Source organism: Electrona antarctica (genome assembly GCF_951216825.1).
Source record: "Electrona antarctica genome assembly, chromosome: 3".
NCBI lineage: Eukaryota > Metazoa > Chordata > Actinopteri > Myctophiformes > Myctophidae > Electrona > Electrona antarctica.
The window spans coordinates 18,931,000-18,953,092 of NC_136808.1; the positions used below are offsets into that span (position 1 = coordinate 18,931,000).

A 22,093-nucleotide genomic window follows, 5' to 3' on the forward strand; every position below is an offset into this window, starting at 1 on the left:
ATACACTGTACATGACTACATGTGTACAATGTACAGGGGGAAAAAGTATGACGACTCAGACTTAATTTCCGGGGGCCAGTTTCGAATTGCAGCTATAGGTGCCCTTTGAGAGCGGTTTTGAAGGAGTAAAGGGATATGGACCAAATTTGGACGTTTTTTACATTATTAGAATATTACACACACATCTTATTTTTATGTTAAGTCAAATCCCAATATAATATTCAAAGAGAGTGATGAACAAAGCAGAACCACTGAGTTTAAATTGTACACTTTAGTTGTAAGGGACTTAGGGACAGCAGTGTTCAGAATATAGCATGTCAAACCAAATGGGACAGAAATTAGACACAATGATTTGAAATTAAAATTTCCACTAGCCTAATCTAAACGTGGAAAAAACTAATTTAACACACTGTGGTGGATAGGAGCCTTTATAACTTAGCCTGAAAATACGGAAATGTAGCCCATTATGAAAATATCTTGGCATATTTCTATACTTTATTAGTTAATTATTATTATTATTATTATTATAAAGTGTAGCCTATTATATGCATTGAAAATTAACTCTGAATTGAGAATCCAGCCAAGATCAACATAGTATGCCCTCTGTTATTTCGTTAATTGCAAACATTCAGTGAATGACTTATGGCCCCCCGCACACACACGCACGCACGCACGCACACGCATATAAGCCTACTGAAAAGATATAATTTGGGTCCTGCAGCAAAATAACGATTGGGATTTTGCTGTGTAGCTCTCTTTATAGTGTCGCATAGCCCATGCCTATAAATGTCTACATTTGAGTTTGGTGAAAAATGTACATATACAGAGAGGTGTATGTTTTCATATTTTTACATTAGTCCTGTTATATTATTCTCGACAGAACTGGAAACATGAGCTATAGCCAGCCTACGACGTTTCCATGATTTTGTGTCAAAATTATTAAACGTGTGTGAGTTTTTTATATTTGGTTTACATTTTTCACGTGAAAAACAATTATTAACATAAATCAAGCCTATGGGCCTATACTTGAATGGCAGCAGAACGAATCACTACTATATGCAATATAGGCCTATTATCATAGGAGGCCAAACACGGTCTAACTATCTGGTGGTTGACATTCAGAAAACAGATGGATGACTTCCCCTCGACGAACCATCACTAATGAAGCGGAAAATTATGTCCTCTGCCTCACAGTAGGCTTCTATCAATTATATGCTATAATTCATATCCTATCACATGTGTTAAAGCCCCCACATATTTTTGCTACAAAACGTTTTTTCTTCACACAGCGAAGGTCTGACCTCACCCGTTCATTTCATCAATAGAATCACTCGGGAGAGAGAGAGGTCTTGAAGACAGTCAGTCAGTCAGTCTGCAGTCACACGGCTCATCTGGTACCATCATCCAGAGAGCCAGAGAGACACACAGTGCAGCATGCTCTAAACTTGCAGAAGTTTTGAGTGCTTGGTCGACAACGACAGTGGTTCCTGGAAAAGATCTGAATGGTTTTATAACCAATTCCAGCTGTACTCTGGTGTATGTTGAGTAACAGTTGTGTGTGAGTCGGTCCGTGCACGGGCGCGCGTATTTCTGTGCGTTCATCTCTATGAGGTAGAGAGAGGGGGAGAGAGAGAGAGAGAGAGGGAGAGAGAGAGAGTTTGCTTCCCTTTTACAAAAGAAAAAAGTTTCGACGTCTTTTTCCTTCCCTTGACTTTTTTTAGGCATGAACGCGGAGACCTGCGTGTCATACAGCGATATGACATCCATGGATTCATACTACAGCGCCTCTCTAACGCAAGGTAGTAGGGATCATCACCCATCGAACCCTTTTAGGACATTCCAAGTGAGTGACACCAAATACAGCCCCACTTTCCTGCCCAACAAAGGTCAGGCTTACGGAGAAAAGTCCCGGAGCCCATTCCAACAGGAGTGCCAGTCATTGGATGCCACTGCTGGGGACGGCACTTTCAGCAAATACCACATCTTCACACAGCAGAGGTCTTCTTGCAAAACACCACCCGAGGAAGGCAAACTGCACAACGGAGCGCTCACCCCTTGCTATGGTGAGTACAAAAAAAATACATTAAAAATACTTAACTTTTTTATTTATTTGCATAAACTATCGCGTTGTTTAATGTTTTCTACTCTGCTGCTTGTGTTTTGAATGAAAAAGCAGATGTTCAATCTTCGGCATGTCCGTTTTTCTTTGATTGATTAGATTTCATCATGTGCTCAGCTGTGTTCCTTTCAAAGAGCTGATTCCTTGAGCTTTTACAAACTTGCTTCTGTATGTATTTACACAATTAATTCACAGGACTTCACAACTTACTGCCAATATTAGGGCAATAACAACCCCTGGGATAGATCTTCTCGACTATCAGATTTTCCCGTTGTCGACAGAATTAAATTAGGACACATGTAATGCGATAATCTTCATTACAATCCTTAATATTGGGACTGAATCGGACAATTGAATTAACACGTTTTCAGATAGCCTAGTGAGCTCTGTAACTACACACGTGACCTGCCATCACTGCAATCATGGCCATCAGGACTTAGTATATAAGCTATACGTGCATTATGCAAAAACAAGATGCAATTGCATTATGAAGCAGCAGGTGTGCGCGCGCGCGCACCAACGCACTCATGAACGAACACGTCTCACACACACACACACACACACACACACACACACACACACACACACACACACACACACACGCTATACGTGAGAGTATATAACCAAAAATATCAGGCAAATAATTCAGAACCCATTTCAGATGCCCAAACGGTGTAATTATAGGATAATTGAACAATGCAATTGTGGAACCAATTTCTGACATGTTCTCTTTTTGGCATATAGCCTAAACTGAATATAAAATGTATCTGGCCGACTATAAATTTAACTCAGTGTAATTGCTTTCTCCGGTCATATGAATGAGCCCGTTGGAGGTGCAAAATCCACCGACAGTCAGAGATATGAGCTATAAGTGAAAGAGTGCTCATATCCATTCAATCCATATTCGTCGGTTTCATCGACAACACTGCCGTCACATCGATGTTCTTCGTTTTTCTCACCAGACATTCATCAGAGTGACTCAAGTATATATACAGGCTATTGGCTATTGTGGTTTAAGATATTATTATTATGCATTTCGTCCCCCTTTATTTTCCCTTTTCCTTCCAGGACGTCTCATCACAATTTCGAATGTTTCAATTTCCTTACATTTGTTTTAAGAGTAGGCCTACTATTGGACTTTATTGACATATTCATCAAATGTTGTTGCATAGGGCCAATAAATAAATAAATAGATACTACACATTAGCCTGTTGTAAAATAAATGTCTCCAAGTATCCAACATAATAAGTACAATCGGCTAAGACTATAAGACACAAGTGGCTCGACTGTATAAATAATATCTAATGCCTGCAAAGCTGCCTGTAAAGTTTAACTTTCAAAGCCAAATTTGACGAGCATCAACATATACCGCTTACAGCAAGTAATAATTAAATGATTACTTACTTAAATGTTATTAGCAACAATAAGAACGGCCTCTGATATCCACCGTCATAATTAGTCATTAATTAATTATTAATAATTCTAACAGAAACATGCACTTTTTGGAACGCCCTGCATTGCAAATTGTAATTATTTTGTTAGTGGAAGACATGTATAGGCTTTAATAATGCTGTTTTGACAGATCATATATGACACGAATATATAGTGATTGATCCTTTATAGGTCAAAGAGCTTAACAGTTATCTTAACAATATTTGAGCCTCAAACATTTTGATAATAGCCTACGACGGTATCGGCTATACGGTCACCAGAGATTTCGACCCAGGACGATTCGACCCGGACCATTCGACCCGCTCTCGAGGCCAGGCATATTGATTTGGTAAAATTAAAATAAAATAAAAAATAAATAAAATGAAAATATAGTAGGCTATAGGATAGGCTATATGCTGTGCACATCATAATGGTTGCTTTATACCAGGAACGCCATGTATAAACTAAACGTTATAGAATAAAAATATACGTTTCTTAAACAACATGCAGAAGAAGCATGAGCTATAGCCTTAATTCGAGAGGGACAGTTTGCATGCAGCAATAAGTTACGCGACGAAAAAGTCATAAATTAGGCTAATTAAATTAGCCTATATATATTCTAGTTTTTGTTTTCTTAAATTCATGCTATTTTATTAGAAGTGATAATTGAAATATTAAACAGTGCGGGGGAGATATAGGCAAGCTAACCCAGCGTTTATTTGGGCCCGATCTGTTAGATTATAATTTAGATATAGACTATCTCCATTCGTGGGAATGGGATGCTGTCGCTTGCCAAAAAGAACAGATACAAACTATTAAGCCATTAAGGCATCGCCATATGACGCGCAGATCTATAGCTTTACAGATCTGTTCTTTTTGGCCAGCCAAACCATCGTAGGCTAGCTTACTGCGCGAAGTATAGACATGATGATATAGGCCAATAATAGGTTTTAGCCGCACTTACAACAGCATCAGTGACAATAATTATAAGGGAGTTAATGCGAGTGTAGAAATAATAAAGCATGAAAATGTACGGATCTGCCTATTAAAGAGATCTCAAGCATTATTAGGCTACAATGCGACTCGGATGTCAGCGATAGACCTACCTCTATTTCCCTGCATGTTCAACATGATTTATATACGTCTCAAACGCAGTCGTATGGCTATTCGGGCAAATTTACTTTTTGTTTAGGCAATGAATATATACTCTTGTGTTCCTCCATGTGCTCTAGCCTATGCACAGTTTCAGCAGGCTTCGTTTTTCTTTTCTTTTTAAATGTATGCATGCTAGGCGGGCCTACTCATTTATGTTCCTTTTGTGGCTTCGTTTTATAAATTCTAAGCATTCATTTAATTGCGATTCATGGAGCAATGCAGGCCTAATAATCTCCTCATTGAGATGCGTGACTTTAAATCGAACGGCATCCATCCAAACAATGAGGAAAGAAAAATAGGCCCATAGCTTGATGATCATGTGACAGAATGGAGTGGCGATTATGGTTTGGGGAAATGCAATAAAAAAGGCAATTTCTTTAAGCATTGTCAGCTTGTAGATTCTGCTATATTTTTGCAGAACGTTCAGTAATTGATTAATTCACTGAGACATTCATTAGTGTACATTAGTGGACAGTTCAACCCGTTTCCTCTATATAGTGCAGTGAAACCCAAGTGGTTATATGAAAATTATTGGTAAAACACTAAGATTCTAATGATAATATAACATTGATATTGGGGGGAAAAAATGAATGTAATAAAATGTCTTGTTTTTTCTCTTGAGGCTAAAACCTAAACATGTGTCACCATACTGATAAATAGGACCATAAAAGTGTAGCCTATACACATAATTTGCATCAATCTGATCTGGAACACAATCGATTTATCGATTGATTGATCAAATAAATGAAAATGCACACGGCCCACCCATCTTAGATTGTGAGCTGGGTTCGTCACATTGGTGGGCCAAGGAGCGGCGAGGACGCTTTCAACATGTTCACATATAGGCCCTGTAGCTGTTCCAGAAAAGGTTGGGAACCACTTGTTGTCTCAGTGTCGTCTCTTATAGGAACTGACCTGCTAACTTTCCTGCCATCAGGGTGGGGGGGACGGGTGGGGACAGGTCCTCTGTGTTTACAGACCAGGGGAAATCAGTTAGTAAACCTATGGCATCAAAGCGGTGCCATTTGTTATATTTGGCTCAGAGTTATTTGTAATAAATGTTAATTTAACTAAGTGTTTATTGGAATCTATTGTAACTATAGCTGGAGCATGTTTTGATACTCTCTTTTTGCAACGTAAACCAAGATGTGCAAATTGGTCTTAGCAATAACATGCAACCAATCAAAGATCAAAGAAGCAGCACTTCTATCATCAATTCATCATACTAGAAACTAGATAGTAGATCTTATTCATTTATTATTGGGACGAAAGTTAAAGTAACACTCATTTTGCTGAACAATTCTCCTGTCTTGCAATTGTAGCCCAATTGTGTTTTTACTTTGTTGTAAACAGTAAGATCTTCAATGTTCATTTATCCATTAACAGTGAGAGTGTAAACATGTAGCTATTGATGAATTGAACATGGTGGACCCTCTTGTAAACAAGTGTAATGCTTAATTGGGTCGTCCACTCACAGTTAACAGTCTTTGTATAGAGTTTGTACTGTAATTCTGCAAACTGTTAATAAATATTTCAATCAATCAATCAAAAAGGTCCATTTGGTTGCATTTCTACAGAGCTAAATGAACACTGACTGTTTAGAGGTGGTTATTGGATACAATAGCACTATTATTATCAATGTGCTTGTGTCACTCTATTGGATACAATAGCACTATTATTATCAATGTGCTTGTGTCACTCTTGTGAATTCTTTCTTCTGCTGCTGTCTATGCTGTATAGCACAACCATTTTAGTCGCTCTTAATGGCCGTCTCCGCTGATTGGTTTGAGCAGGGAGTAATGGGAACCAGTCATGAAGCGTAGACAACCAGGGCACACTTCAGCAGGTCGATGACATGAGTGGAGGTGACAGGGACTCAGGATCGTTTTACCATTTAGTTTAAGTTTTGGCACAGCAATTTACATTAGCCTCAATCTGCATGGCCCAGTGAGAAAATCAAAGCTTCAAAAAGGCTCGTATAGAATCCAGGCCCTGTGCAGACTGAACAGAGAGCCATAATGTATGTATAATGTGCGTGCGTGATAGATCTTTTTTTTTTTTTTAAATGTATTGTGTCACAATATTGTACAGGTTTCAGGACATTTCATTTCAGATGTTGTTTTGAATAGGATGCATTTGCCCCAAGTATAAAGGACCACATAGTGGTGTAATTCAAGTAAAACCATAAACATTTGTAACAAAAAATGAGTCGCCCACAGCAGTGCTCAGTAAAAAGTAGTGATTTAACTCTGACACAGTTCACCATCTCAGTATTCAATTAACACTTCAGATGTATTATGCCTCTGCAATATAACTCTCACTTGGGTTCTTTGTTGTGGTGTTTACTGCTATATGAGGAACAACAGCAGATCTGTTCTAGAATATGCTATTTCAACACATGCGTAAACTGTGTATTAATCCATTATGGTATTTTTAATGACTGGATCCTTGGGAAATAATTTGAATGTTCAGTGAACCTCACTGTGAAGGGGTTTTCATTTCAGATGCTTGGCACAGAAAACACCCACTTGAATGCAACAATCTCTTTCAAACAGACAAATATTTGGGATTAGAGAGAGAGAGAGAGAGAGAGAGAGAGAAAGAAGTTGAAGAAGTTAAGGGACAAAGAGGAGCCGGGAGCGAGAAAGAGAGAGAGAGCGAGAGAGATGATTTATATGTATTCTGGATGCACTATATATTTTGTTTTAATGGTCTGCGCACTTTATAGCAGCCTGCTGGGATAGGTCTTCTCTCTATGCAGTCGGTAGAGTTGAATTTCAAAGTGAATGGTACCCAGCAGGTTCTGCTCTAAAATTGCTACAAGTACACATGGGTTTTGTGTCTGTGGCGTACACACATGCGCCGTCCTTGCAACAATATTGCAGATATGAGCAAATGTGCTGTGCGTGTGTAGGCTAAGAGCATGCGTGTGAGTATTCTTGTGTGTATTTTATCCTGAACTTTTTCGATGACTGAAACTGACACCACACGTGTTATGCTATTCATAGTGGTGTCATTTGTGCTTTCCACAAGAGACAAGGTCAGTTAAGAGGAACAGAAACATTGAAACTGAAACTACATCTCCATCTCCATCTGCTCATCAATTTGTGATTAGCTCTGGTTTTGCATACAGCAGTGTTGACAGGCAGCCACTGCCGATGCCAATTCTATGTGGTGTCATTACTCACAATCCGAAACCGGGGGCATCACGTCAGGCACAAACCTTGTATTTCCAAAAACGTTACTTTTCAGGAAATGGAACCTGTGTTCAATGGATCCAATGTAGTTATTATTAAACTATTGTTAATGCTAAAACCCAAAGACAGATCACTAACCCTTATTTTGGGCATGCATTATAGGTGAAAAACTTTATTTTGGAGGACAACTGTCATATGATGAAGCTTAAAAGAGAAAGAGAAAGATGAGAATATACAAGGCTTCAGTCCACTCAGCTTATGTATCAGTTAGTCAGCCTATATGTAGCCTCACAACAAGTGAGCCTCAGAGTTGGCTGAATTTCAGAGGACAAAGCTCCTTATTACAGCCCACTCCATATAAGATGTAAAAACAAACTCAATTAGAGCTACAAATAAATACTTAGCTCGCACACATTTCATCTGCTTCCTGCAGCTAGCTAAAAGACTCCAGACATTCTCTCCCTCGCTCCCTCCCTCCACCTTTCTCTGTCCTTAGCCTCATGTGCACCGTGTGTCTCCCTTCTGTCCATCTCTCTCCTGCTAATTGTTGTTAGTATTTGGCTATTCCCATCCACAGTTCGAGAAACGTTTTGTTGTCGATCCCTTTTGACCGCTGTGGGGTGTCTAATTTATAATGTTTCTTTTAAACACTGTGAGCTGACCCCAGCTACCTCAGCCAGTAGAGTATAGGAAGGCACCCTGATGCTTTACCAGCCAATTAAATTACACTTTGATGTGACCCTCTCATTTTTAAGTAAGAAATAATGGCTGTACCCCAAAAGATCTGACCCACGCCAACTTCTACCCAAAGGCACCATGCCAGAAACCAAGTACTATATAGTAGGCCTACTTACATATCATATAGTACATGTAGGACACACACACACACACACACACACACACACACACACACACACACACACACACACACACACACACACACACACACACACACACACACACACACACACACACACACACACACACACACACACACACACACACACACACACACACACACACTCAGTGGTGATTTTAAAGCGAAAATGTAGAACCTGTAAAGTGGAGTTTACAAGACCCGTTCTCACTCTGCTGACAGGTCAGGTGCAAAGACTCTTCGACATTAAACACTAGTTGGTCCTTTAGTTTAACATTTCTCTTCACAGCCAAATTTGAGTTTGTTTTGAAATACACTCTATATGTTTTACTTGCTTGGTCTTTCTGGAACATTCTCTCAGCACATAAACTAACGGCACCAAACTGCACCAGCTGTCACACTTTTTGAGATAGCCTACTGTAGGTTACATAGGGATGGGGAATTATTTCAGTTACACATTGAGAAAACAATTGTAATATTGATTCCAGCCTCAGTGTGTGAGACAAAAAAAAACAAAAAAAACACCCTGGAACGTTTTCTCATGTCTTTCATGTCAGCAGTAACTGGTGAGGAATCTAGAATCCATTGGAGCGAGAGGGAAAAGGAACATTCTGTGGTTGCATCTCAAAACATTTTGTACAGCATATTAATTTGAATAGAAAACACACACTTGCAAGAAAAGTCTTGAGTTTGGGAGGTCGATTCTTGCAGCCTACTTTTGTCAAGTGTTGGGTCTACACCAGAACCAAGAACTATACTAACTAGCACTACTAGCTAGTTAGTATAACTGATGAACTACATCATGTAATTTGGCTCAAACCTTTAAGCACATAATACTTTCATAATGTCTGAGAGAGGCAATGTTTTCCACCGCAAGGCCTCCCAACTCCCCTTCTTCACTCGTTCCACAGGGATACCTTGAAGGTTTTCTCATGTTCCCCCTCCATATGGTCTGACCTCAGGGAGGGCTCACTGCTGTGCACCTTGGGCCATGGAGAGGCCTGCAGCCATGCCTGATCGCAGGGATAACAAGCAGGAGATTGTCACAATACTGTGCCTGCCAACAACCCATCAATGACATGACATAAACAAGAGCCTTTGATCATGACGGAGCTACTGATTTCAAACAGCTTGACAGCCCTGCCTTGTGGCAGCCATGGTTGCAGGCCAGGGGAATATGGTGAAATAACTTGAAAATATTTAGGTTGGGATAAAACACACTTGATCCTTTCATGACTAACAGGATGTGTCAGTCATGGACAGCACAGCAATGTTGGAGCTATTACACACCCAAACATGGGTCCTTACTCCTTAGACCCAGTTACTAGGACCGAGGAACAGGCAGCATCTCTGCCCGATAGATCTAGTATTCTAGTTCCAGACTTTCTTTCAAGAACTGAAGTCTTATTGGCTCACTGAATTGGCTGTCTGAGGCAAAAACACTATTTAAATTCAGCATTCAACATAATAGGTAAGCATAAAAAGCATAAACACTTCAGTTCTACAAAGACTGTTCTATTTCACCAACAGTCTGTGTTGGATTTTTTTCAGTTACTTGTATTGGAAATGAAAGAGACTGTGTATTATGCAAATCACTAGAGGCTAGACCAGGGGTGCCCAAAAGGTAGATCGCGATCTACCAGTAGATCACAAAGGCTGTGCAGGTAGATCACATGACATGCCCCTAAAGAGTATTTCATTTAAATATATTGAAGGAAAAAAACGATAAAAAAACATTTCTCCCCCTCTATTTCCCATTCCAAGTGCATTTGTCTTATACTGTAAAGAATGTAACACAAACTCTACTATTCCGAAGCCCCCTCAGGTACATATTTAAGCTATTTTCAGCAATGGTATAATAATTGATTTGGTGGGTAGATCTTGCCGAGCTGGTCATTTTGAAAGTAGCTCTCAAGTAAAAAGGTGTGGGCATCCCTGGGCTAGACGGTCAATGACAAATGACAAGCACACATTTTAACACACCATTTCTGCACAGCGGCAGAAGCAGCAGCAACAGCAATAAACAATAATGTAGATGTCTTACCTATATTTGGGAGAAAGTGCCTTGCCTTGCCCCATGAATTTAACCAACCAGGCAATAGTTTATTAAATGAGTTTACAACATGCTCTGCAGCTCAAATGTAAACAGAGGTGCAACCATTAACATGTTCCTGTGTCACGCAGTGCCTGTTACAAAGGTTCCTACTACCTAAGCAACAGACACCCATATTACTCAACACCTTTTTCAACATCTATTTATTTTATAAGTTAAATACATAATTGTTGTAATATGTATTTGTGTGTGTGTGTGTGTGTGTGTGTGTGTGTGTGTGTGTGTGTGTGTGTGTGTGTGTGTGTGTGTGTGTGTGTGTGTGTGTGTGTGTGTGTGTGTGTGTGTGTGTGTTGCTGTGCTGAGTGCTGACTGCTGAGAAATGCACAGGGAGTCCATAAACACACACATCTCCTGGCTCTAACTTGACAAAGATTTAACCAAGTCAGAGATATAAGATGCACAGGTCCTGAAAATAACCTCACATCTTGATCTTTGAGAATCAAGGCAAGCTAGGAAATGATGCAGTGCTTAGAATCACCACTAGACTGAGCCAGAGAGAGTTTCCTGACAGGGTGGCTGTGGTCTCATAAAGCATCATGAAGCTATAAACTTGAAACCTTTGTTCTATAAACCCTTTCAAATACCATATCCTCTGAAATAAAATATTACAAATTGAACTGCAATTCACATTGTGGGTAAAAGAAAGTTCAGATAGAGAGTTCATATGAAGAGTTCAAAGAAGAGGCTTTTGATGATGATCTTAAGCTTGTGGAAAAGAGCACAAAGAGTTACCAACATAGAAAAGCACACTGGCACACAGAGGATTATGGGAATTTATAATCAGTGTGTGGACATGTGTGCATGTGAACATGCCTAGACATTACTGTCCAACAAACTTCTGCTGACGGCCAGTTGCCACTTGCCAGTTTAGTTTGCAGCAGTTTTCTTCTTCTTTATCAGACTGCAGTTGTAGCCAGCGTCTCTTCCATATGAGATAGCAGTATTATTGATGAACTGCAACAGGAGATCTAGATAAACACCCATGCACAGATTGACAAACAGCCTGACAGATTTCACAACAGTTTGTCACACAACATAACTCAGAGAAAGAAGAATCTGTTCCTGGCGCTGCAGAGCATAATATACCATAGATTCTACACATCTATCTTAATTTTCTTTCATTTATATCCAGTGAACATGACATGCTGTGTCAATGTCAATACGTCTAATAAAGAATTAAACTGTCATATTATATTTTTGTTTTTGTTTTGTTTTGCTAGTGCATCTGATGCCTTTCATGCATTCCTTTATTGTTACCTTTTTATAATTATCACGATTCACAATCAAAATAACTTCTAATGGTCTTTCTCCCCCCGTGTCTCTGCCAGGTAAAGACAGCACAGGTCTCCCAGACTCTGAATTGACCTCCCAGACCTCTGACACTCCGGGAATGGACGTAGGCTATCTGGGCATAAAAGACCAGGGCGCCAAGGTGGCTTCTGATAGGCCTCTAGGCACCGACCTGGCGAGCCCACTGGATAAAGGTGACGGTGCGGAGAGCAACAAAGGAAAGAAAAGACGGAACCGCACCACCTTCACAAGTTACCAGTTAGAGGAGCTGGAGAAGGTCTTCCAGAAAACACACTACCCTGATGTGTATGCCCGTGAGCAGCTGGCACTGAGGACTGACCTGACTGAAGCCCGCGTGCAGGTGCAGTGTAATACATACTTCTAAAATAAGTCATCGATTGTGTTTTTGTGGCTGAGGTTTTTTTTTTTTTGGCTTTCGACTTTTATTTTATGGAGGGACAGACAGTAGGCTGACAGGAAATGGGGAGAGATATGGGGGGGGAAGACATGCAGTAAAGGCCGTCGGGATCGGGAGTCGAACCCGCGGCACACTGCCAGACTGGATTACCAGCCAAGGTGCCTGGACCACTGAGCCACGGCCCAGGCCTGGCTGAGGTTTTTAAGCAGCCCTGGACAGCAGATAAAATATTGATATTTTAGCCCTCTACGAGAGCCAGAGACTAGCTTAGGAAAACGTTCCTTTTTAGTCATATGGAATTGAACATGATTGTTGGCTATAATAGTTACAAAACCAAAGAGACAACCAGAGCTGTTTTTAAGTCTTCTTTGTACAAGTTCAAGTCAGTAGGTTAATCCGGACCTGTGATAGAGATATATTTGAAGTTGCATTCTTTGAAAAAAGCTATTGCTTCAGGGTTTTACTGGATCAAATATGATTACATTTTTGCTTTCAAGTCTCAAGTCAAGTCTTAAAGCAGTCAAGTCACAAGTAAATCAAGTCAAGTCTCACAGCAGAGGAGTACAAGATAAGTCGAAGGCCTGAATTTCATGACTTTAGTCTGACTTGAAGCCAAGTCTACAGCTCTAGAGAGAACAAATTAAATATCTAATATACACAGCATTGAATAAAACCGACACATGTCAATTTTTTATGCTGGACAGAGTAAGGAATAAAAACAATTGTAGCATAATCAAGCAACGAGTTCATACATCCACATGGCTGTGCCTTCCAGTAAATCAAACAAGCTCTCCATCAGAGAGCAGCAGACAATATTTGGAGAGCAGAACCTCATGGATCCATCAACATCTGCAGCTCTGCAGAGATAACGTCACTCATGGAACAGCGTGAGAGATTTATCTGCTAGTGTGGGAGTAGAGGGAGAAAAAGAGAAAGGGAGTGAGAGCCAAGACAGGGCGGGGGGAGGTGGGGGGGCAGAGGGGCAGAGGGTCTGAGGTTTGGGCTGTCTGGGCCTCATATGTTCATTGTCAAGAGAGCAGACTTGTCATTAACATACTAGGAGACACATTCTACTCTCCTCCAGCTTCCATCATGTTCTCTACCCTACACCTGAACCTGAGCTCAGTTATGCTAGCAGCTAGTCAGCCCTGCGGCATCCTACCCCGAGACCTGAAACCTTCCTGTGACCTTCCTGGCTGATTTGCATATAATCCTTTCATGACCACCCTTGCATTCCAACTTCGTTGGACAGCAGACTATGAGGCTGCGTGCGTGCGTGCGTGCGTGTGTGTGTGCATGCATATGTGTGTATATGTGTGTGCGTAAGCTTGCATGTGCATAAGTGTGTGCACCAGCACCAGAGACAACTAAAAGCCCCTGGATTCTCTGTGTTTTTCTTTCATTAACTTCCTGTTCAGAGAGGAATGTGTCCCCGCTGTGGTCTCCAGTGAAGGTGTGAAAAACCTTCCCATGAGCTTTTTAAGCAAGCTGAGCGTTTGTTCTTTCTGATCATGAGCTTGACAACATAAACAACTTTTTTAAACAACTTTTTTCGAGAAGCATTTCCCCATTGCCATCACATGACAAAGATTCAACATCTTCACGCATCTCTTTGTGGAGCGACTAGTGTCTAGTCTAGTGCCGTGTCTGGGTACGAGGTGGGAGAGAAAAGAGGAAAAAGTGAAATTACCCCCAGATTAAATCCAGTCTTTTACATGACGTGCTGGAACAGTGACCATGCAGAAAAAAAGCCTAGCAGTGAAACACAGGAAGTGTCTGCAGCCAGAGGGTTATAACTCAGACTCTGAAGGTATGCTTCTCTGCTGTGCTCCTCTCGCTATCACACAGAACCGCCTGCTTTCAGCTGGTCTTGGCTTTACAGCCCCTAGCCTTCCCAGCGGCCCTCTTAAAACACTCAAGTTAAAAAGATAAAAGAGACAAGATGCCTCGTCAGTCAAATAGCAGGGCTGCGCAGCACTTTATCCAGGTCATTCACACGAAGATGCGCTCACAGCTCATGAATCTCTGGGTTATATTGTAAGTGGACAAACCCAATGGGAGTTTGGAGGTGGGGATTTCATAACATCTTTTTGGTTTTTGAGTTGATTTAGTTGACGTACCTACAACATTGGTATTGTGGTACAGATGGTGATATCATACCTCGTTGTATGGTGGCTCTGGTGTGACAGAACAAGAGAGCTTTATTTAAAATGTTAGCCCTGGAGATGTTTGCTTTTTCTGTCTTCTGGTTTCAAAGGGAGAGAGTAAGTTCAGCTCTGAGTCATATGCACTACAGATACACGGGAAGGTCAGGGTTCACGGGTCAGGGGTTTCAACAACATTGCGTCTCTCAAGCTCACCATTCTGTCAGTCTAAAAAGCTCAGAGAGTCAAGATGGTCTTTGACAAGTAGAGTTCAGCATGCAAACACAGGTGTTCATATGAGCTTACACTTCCAAACTGGTGACTGAAGCTATGTCTGTGTAGTCCATTTAACCACTTAAGCCCTATTTCAAAACTAGAAAAAAAAAAGAAAAAGAAAAAAGGAACGCCTCACTATTTTTGAAAATTCCTGATTTTTTTGATGATCTTCACCTACCCGCCCAAAATAGGGATGCCAGGTTGAAAGTGGTAACGTCGTAGTTTCGTAGTTTTTCTAATTTAAAAAAGAAGGAATTTAGGACAAATTAGTTTGTTATTTCAAAGACATCTCAAATATACTTCTAAACACAGGGAAGTTTACTTAGCTGGGTTTTATTTAACATGGTAAATAGCCTATAAAGTAACGTGGAAATCAAACATTATACATTATGCTTTTCTGTCATGGTCAAATTGGCATCAAGCTATGTTGAACTGAAGTGAAATTAAATAAAAAAATAACTACATAGGTTGATGCAAAAAAGATAATAACTCTTGTTATGGAAAAGTGAAGAGCTTTCATTTGTATGGCTAATTTATAGCAAGTGTTGCAGCACACCTGCCTTCATCTAGGTAGTGAGGAATGGACAAACATACAGTAAACTAGAAAAAGTGCCCCTCGGGGCACAGGTTGTGGCCTCCTGGGGGCGCTATAATAGGCCAATGTGAAAAAGGGTGCCATTTATTCATACGCCTTTGTTGGCAATTGGATGATTTGAGGCAATGAGCAAAAATCCACCTGTTGGTGGCACTATAACAGGCCAATTGTTCAAAACGGGGCAATCTTGCAAACTTTGAAAGCCAATTATAGCCAATTAGGATGGAATATGAAATATCGGACAGATCCATCTTGAGCACATGACTATAGAGATACTGTGTAACAATTTGCGAGATTATTGGACAGAAGCTGGAGGAGTAATATCAAAAAATGTGTTTTACGAAAGTCGGCCTCCTGGTGGCGCTATAAAAGGCAGATGTGAAATATGCAGGTCAAAGGTTTGTCCTTGGCCTCTAGGGAGTGTGCATGCAACGTTTCACGCAGATTGGTGCAGTTATAGGTAAAAAATGTGAAAAGCTGCCTCATGGTGGCGCTATAACAGGCCGTTCTGGAAAATGTGGGGCAGAGGTTCATTGTTGACATCCAGGGAGTGTGTGTGCAAAGTTTGGCATCGACCGGGTTAACACGGAGCCCACCAGAACCGTAGTAACCGTAGGATTAAATGAATCGTCTAGCCTGCCAGAACCGTAGCCTACGTTTTCCAGGGTTTATATTCTTTAATTCATGTTTAATCGGATCGCATCGGTAGCTGCCTCTCGTTAGCATAACAGTCAATGTGGGACAGTGGCCGCGGCCATTTTGAAGATGCGCGTGGCGCGTGCATACACTTGCACTCTATGTGCTGCTTTCCATGGCCTGTATCTCCAAATCGGCGCAATGAATGTCGTTTCTGGTGAAAACAAGGTTTTTCAACCGGCCGACAGCAGGCGCTGTGATACTTGCGGTCGGGTTTTTTCATCACCGACCGAGAGAACAACAACCGGTAAAGACACCACACACAGCATTTTGTCATTGTAACATCCGGTTATGGATATTTGGCTCTTCAAAATAAGGGTTGCGTGCGCTAAAACCGTGGCAATGCGCAATAGATACATGGGGTTTAATTAAAAGGGGGAGCCGGGGATCGAACTGGGAAGATTACGATTCCCAAGCGACCACTCCTGAGCCAGTGGCTTTCAGGAAAAACAAAAAATGGCAGCATCTTTCAAAAGAGATTTCAAGACCTTGTTAGTGCTACATAATTCTGAGAGAACCAACCCCAGGTTTAGACTTGGCTTCTTTTGCTGTGGTGTGGAGGCTGACATGAGTGACAGCAGAGGCAGGTTATCAATCCTTGAAGCGGGTCTCTAACTTCAAAGTGTTTTGAACCCCAAACAGCCCTCCTGCTGGGGCCAGTTTGGCGTTTCTCTGCTCTTTCTCTCTGGGCTGTAACATAAATAAAGCCTCATTGTAAGTCTCTGAGCTACTTTAGCTGTCAAGGTCTTTGCCAATTACTGTCACTACTGAGTATGCACAAAATATGTTTTCCCTATAATAGCCAGCAGACTCTGCTCTAAACAAAGGTCCATCAGATAAGAATACAGAAGTGTCTGGTTGGTTGTTAGTTACGTTGTCAACACTGACTGCAAAACTAGACACCTTCCAACCTTATGCTCTATGTTTTGTATGAAGTAGGGATTAGTAGTACAACAGAGTGAACAGTGCATAACATTCAAAGAAATATAGTAGAATAAAATGAGGGGAAGGGAGAGCCGGAAATTCTTGAAAACATCTAGAAAATAATAATCCATCATCATCTTACCCGCCTTTATGCTAGAGGGGCAGCATCTCAAAGCCAAGAGCTTTAGGCCTCAGGAAATTAAACAGAAAATGAAAACAAGATCTTATTAGAATCCCGTATCACTTTTCAATTTCCCTAATTCTCTCCTTAGTAAAAGGGGGGGGGGGGGGGGGGGGGGGGGGGGGTTGGGGCAGTTGAATGAAAGTAAAACATTGTCAGGAGCCTAAGATAAAAAGTGTGAGAAACCAATTGAATGTAAGAGGTTTATAAACAAGTAAAATAATTTTAAAATCAATCCTATTATACCTGTATAAATAATACTGGCATCAATAGTAATGTATTTCCTTGAGATCTTGTGAAATATATTCAGTTTTACACGGCAAGACAGCCCCCCCCCCCTCTCTCTTACGCACGCACGCAAGCACGGTCGCACGCACGCACGCACACACGCGCACACGCACGCACGCACGCACGCACGCACGCACGCACGCACGCACGCACGCACGCACGCACGCACGCACGCACGCACGCACGCACGCACGCACGCACGCACGCACGCACACACACACACACACACACACACACACACACACACACACACACACACACAGTCAACCCAAGAAGTGGTCCTGATTCCTGGAATCTGGGAAATCTTTGAATCAAACCCAGACACTGCAAAATCAAGACAGGGTTTTGATGGTAGCTCTCACAGAAATGAAATACATATAAAATCCTGACTTTCTTTCACCCAGCAGGTCTGGTTCCAGAATCGTCGAGCCAAGTGGAGAAAGAGGGAGCGTTTCGGTCAGATGCAACAGGTCCGAACACACTTCTCCACAGCATACGAGCTGCCTCTTCTAACCAGACCTGAGAACTATGCACAGGTAGGCCTACAGTGAACGGTGGCAGGGGATGAGATGTTTGGGAGACATACAAATTAATGTTTCAAACATTTCTGATTTTGCCAGATCAAAAATAGCAGATCTACGAGCTTGTTGTGAGCATCAGCTATTCTCAGCACACAACTCACCATAGTATAGTACAACAGAGAACATCAATTAAGCATTAGACAGCATTCTTCATTATGTTAGGCTTTAAAGTTGAAGGACAAACTGTATGCATGTGTGTATGGTGTATTTGTCTTCTTTGACAAAGCACAGTAGAGTAGTGGGCTAGTACTTCTTCTCAAATAATTTCTGTGCACATCTGGCCATCACGATGACAGCCTGGGCCCCCAGCACCCTTGCCCCTGTCTCATACACCCCCCAAAACACCCCTCTCAAACACAGCTCCCTAGCAGCTTCCTGAGCAAGGGCCTTGGAGTGAGGGAATCGAAACAGGAAGCATGGATATTTAAGTAGACAGTCATGGGGAGCTAATGCACAGGAGTGAACTCTGTGAATGTGAAAACTACAAGTCACTGTAACTTAAAGTTTTAAAAAAATCACACCCGTGTGAAGTGAGGGGCGCTCTTATCATCGTACATCATCATCATTTGCTCAGACACATATGACCTCACGTAAATCCTCTATTCATTGTCAATGGCATTTAATGTTTGTGTTAGGACAAAAATCTACACTATAGCTGAATATAGCTGAAAATCATACTTGTGTGAAGTGAGGGGCGCCCACTATCGGCCACATGACGTCTTACGTCGTTAATTAGTGCTCTAAACAAACATTAAAGTCCATAGACTTGGCTGGCTCTAAACAAACAATAAAGTTCATGGACTTTCTGGCTCTAAACAAACAATAAAGTTCATGGACTTGGCTGGCTTTTAAGTGCTCTAAACACACATTGTAATATCCTCAAAGTCCATAGACTTGGCTGGCAAATGATTTACGACATAAGTGCTCTAAACAAACATTAAAAATCCCATAGACTTGGCTGCCATATGACGTAATCTTCAAAAGCCATGCATTGGAGGAGTTGGCGGCTGGCGCCCCTCAAAAATAAGAAAAAACTAAAAAGACAACAACACATACTTCCTGGTTTTTAGCTGCTACCTTGTACCTTGTACCTTGTACCTTGTACCTTGTACCTTTAGTGGTTGTCGTGACTTTGTCTTTGTTCACTATGTTTTTGGCAAAATAGTGAGCATGACATCAGAAAATAATGTGTAAGTGATTATGAACAGTACAGGTACAGTAGTACAGTCAAAGGTTAGGCTAAAAGGATAACACGAAAATCCCCAGAGGCTTGTTTCCATTGTGGTCCATTGTACTCAATTCATCAGGAATAAATTATAAGGTATATTTACAGAGAAGGGCAGGGGTCAGAGGATACTATCAAGGTGTTCAAGAAGTTAGACTATACAGTATGTTCAACTTGTGTTGAGGACAGGAATTATATTAGGTTAGAATTGTAGGAATACACATACAGGCTGAAACAGGCCAATACAGACAGAAAGTGGAATTTTCTATATTGTTTCTATAGACCAGTGGTTCTCAAGCCTTTTCTTATCAATGACACTAATTTAGTTTCTCAGACGCAAATCTTAGAATATATCATATTTTATTGTTGGATAATCTCTGGCAAACTAATACAAAAATAACCATTTCTTTAACATTCTCCTATTATGGCTAATTAGGTCACATGCTAAAATCAAAAAAACAATTTGACAATTTCTGTTGTGTCATACATCAGTGCATGTTACGCTTGACAGCCCAACGCTGGCAATTTCAATAAAGGATGAAGTAATGCTGATGTTTAACAATAGGCACATTTTATGGGGACCCCCTGGTAAGAACCAAACAGTGGGTCAGGACCCATTTGTGAGTCACAGACACATTGTTATGGGTCCCCTTAGTTTTTGTTTCCTACATTTAGGTTTTAATTATTATTATTTCAAAACATTTTCAAAAAACATTCCCAAAAAAGCTAAACTTTTTATGAATTAATAACAAAATCCAATGATTCTTTTCAGTAATGTCATGAAGAAATTAAAAAGAAATCTAAGAAATTCCATAAATTAGAACAAAGAAGTAGTGAAAATAGCCGATCTGCTATTTTCACTAGTTTGGGACCCGGGCGAATATCTAATTTCTGTTTTGGGTCACGGGCTGAAAGGTTTGGGAACCATGGACTATATATAACTATATAACTCAAATGTACATCCTCTATCTTTTTATCACAGATCCAGAATCCATCTTGGATTGGTGGCGGCAGCGGAGCATCTCCTGTGCCAGGCTGTGTTGTACCGTGTGACACTGTGACCTCATGCATGAGCCCTCACCCCCACTCTGCCGGAGGGGTGTCTGATTACCTGGGTGTGCCAAGCCCAGGGGGTCACATGGGACAGACACACATGGGCAGTCTATTTGGGGGCCCACCTGGTGTGGGCACGGGCATCAACGGGTACGATCTCAACATGGACCCCGACCGCAAATCCTCCAGCATTGCTGCCTTGCGCATGAAGGCCAAGGAGCACAGTGCAGCCATATCCTGGGCCACATGATATGTTAATGCTGACTGGGAGACACTTTCTAACCCCACCCTCCTCACAAAACCCTCCCAAACAACACAAAATAACCCAATATGGAGAGTGGGCACTAAAATGTATAGCTGACATGTAAAGAGCGACTACCTTAAAAAACAGGAAATGAGGACAGAAAACACGGATGGACCCATGAAGAGACCACAAAAAGGATGATGGACACAGCATCGCTGGATGTGTCTTTCTTCGGGCCAGAGACAGCAACAAGAACCATAATTGCGTTCAAGTGCTGTAATATAACTCATGCTGATGCTGTAGTATGCAAAGTCAAATGCTCAGTGTTAATTTGACTCAGAGAGGAGTTACAAATGGATAAATTAAAACTGAGGATTTTATTACTGTGTAGACAAGGCAAAGGAAAACAGTAAAACACAAATCATAGCTGAATTATTTCAAATGAATCGTGCACTTAATATTATTCCCCAAACAATGCGTTTAATAATCCTCAAAACAATTCAAAATAATATGAGATCATTATTCCATACTGCTTTTTAAAGCAGAAAGAGGACAGCAACATTTTCATATTATGAACTTTCTCAGCTACAACACAAAGCCTGGAGCTGCACCCCTGCTGTACACATCATGCAGCACTATTTGGTTTTACCTTTCAGTATTTAAAAGTCAAAGAAAGGAAATATGTTTTTGAGTGTGGGCAGAGGGAGAGATCTACCTGCCACACATGGCCTCTGGAGGCCAGGGAGAGGAAGGGTGGAGGAGATGATGGAGGGAGGGGAGGAAGTGATGTGTGGGAGTATTGCGAGGGACACAGCAGGCCTGCTGCTCTCAGGGCTGCAGAGCCTGGGAGCACCAGCCTCCAAACACAGCCAGCACTGTTTTCAAGAGGACAAGCTCAAAGTGGACCTGCCCGTACCCCTTGCATTTCCACTTTCTGAAGGTTCCACAGAGACAAGTGCCCACCAGTCAGTCAGCCTGCCAGAAATAACACCCAGAACAGCCTAGAAAGACAGCAGACTGACCTGGGGGAGGTTATACTTTCTAATATTGACACTTTAAAACACTGAAAAGATGTCAGCTCTCAGCAGCTTTAAAAAAGAAAATCTTACATGTCACCATCTTTGATGTTTAGGCAGTCGGGCGGTCTCGTGGGCTGTGTGAATATTATTTTGTGGTCTACTCGGTTTGGTTTGGTACAGGAGAAGTGTATTTGTATTTCTTTCCGTCTTTGTCACATTTCTTTCATATTCAAAGCCAAACATTTGAAGTCATCCATTGGCTTAATG

At 41.2% G+C, this 22,093-nt stretch overlaps 1 protein-coding gene and 1 pseudogene across 2 annotated transcripts in view; one reads left to right on the plus strand and one right to left on the minus strand.

Annotated features, from left to right (window-relative positions):
• LOC306920383 (uncharacterized protein) overlaps positions 1-10,944 on the minus strand; it is a 54,379-nt gene extending 43,435 nt beyond the window's left edge. The window contains exon 1 of the mRNA XM_079497126.1: positions 10,824-10,944. Coding sequence (XP_079353252.1) covers positions 10,824-10,858 — 35 coding nt within the window. The 5' untranslated portion in view covers positions 10,859-10,944. The remainder of the gene's footprint in view (positions 1-10,823) is intronic.
• On the plus strand, positions 1,724-20,813 carry LOC306920382 (homeobox protein aristaless-like 4; annotated as a pseudogene). The gene is made up of 3 exons: positions 1,724-2,063; positions 18,112-18,240; positions 20,493-20,813. The product of its transcript is annotated as a homeobox protein aristaless-like 4 (transcript).
• Positions 20,814-22,093: the final 1,280 nt, after the last annotated feature.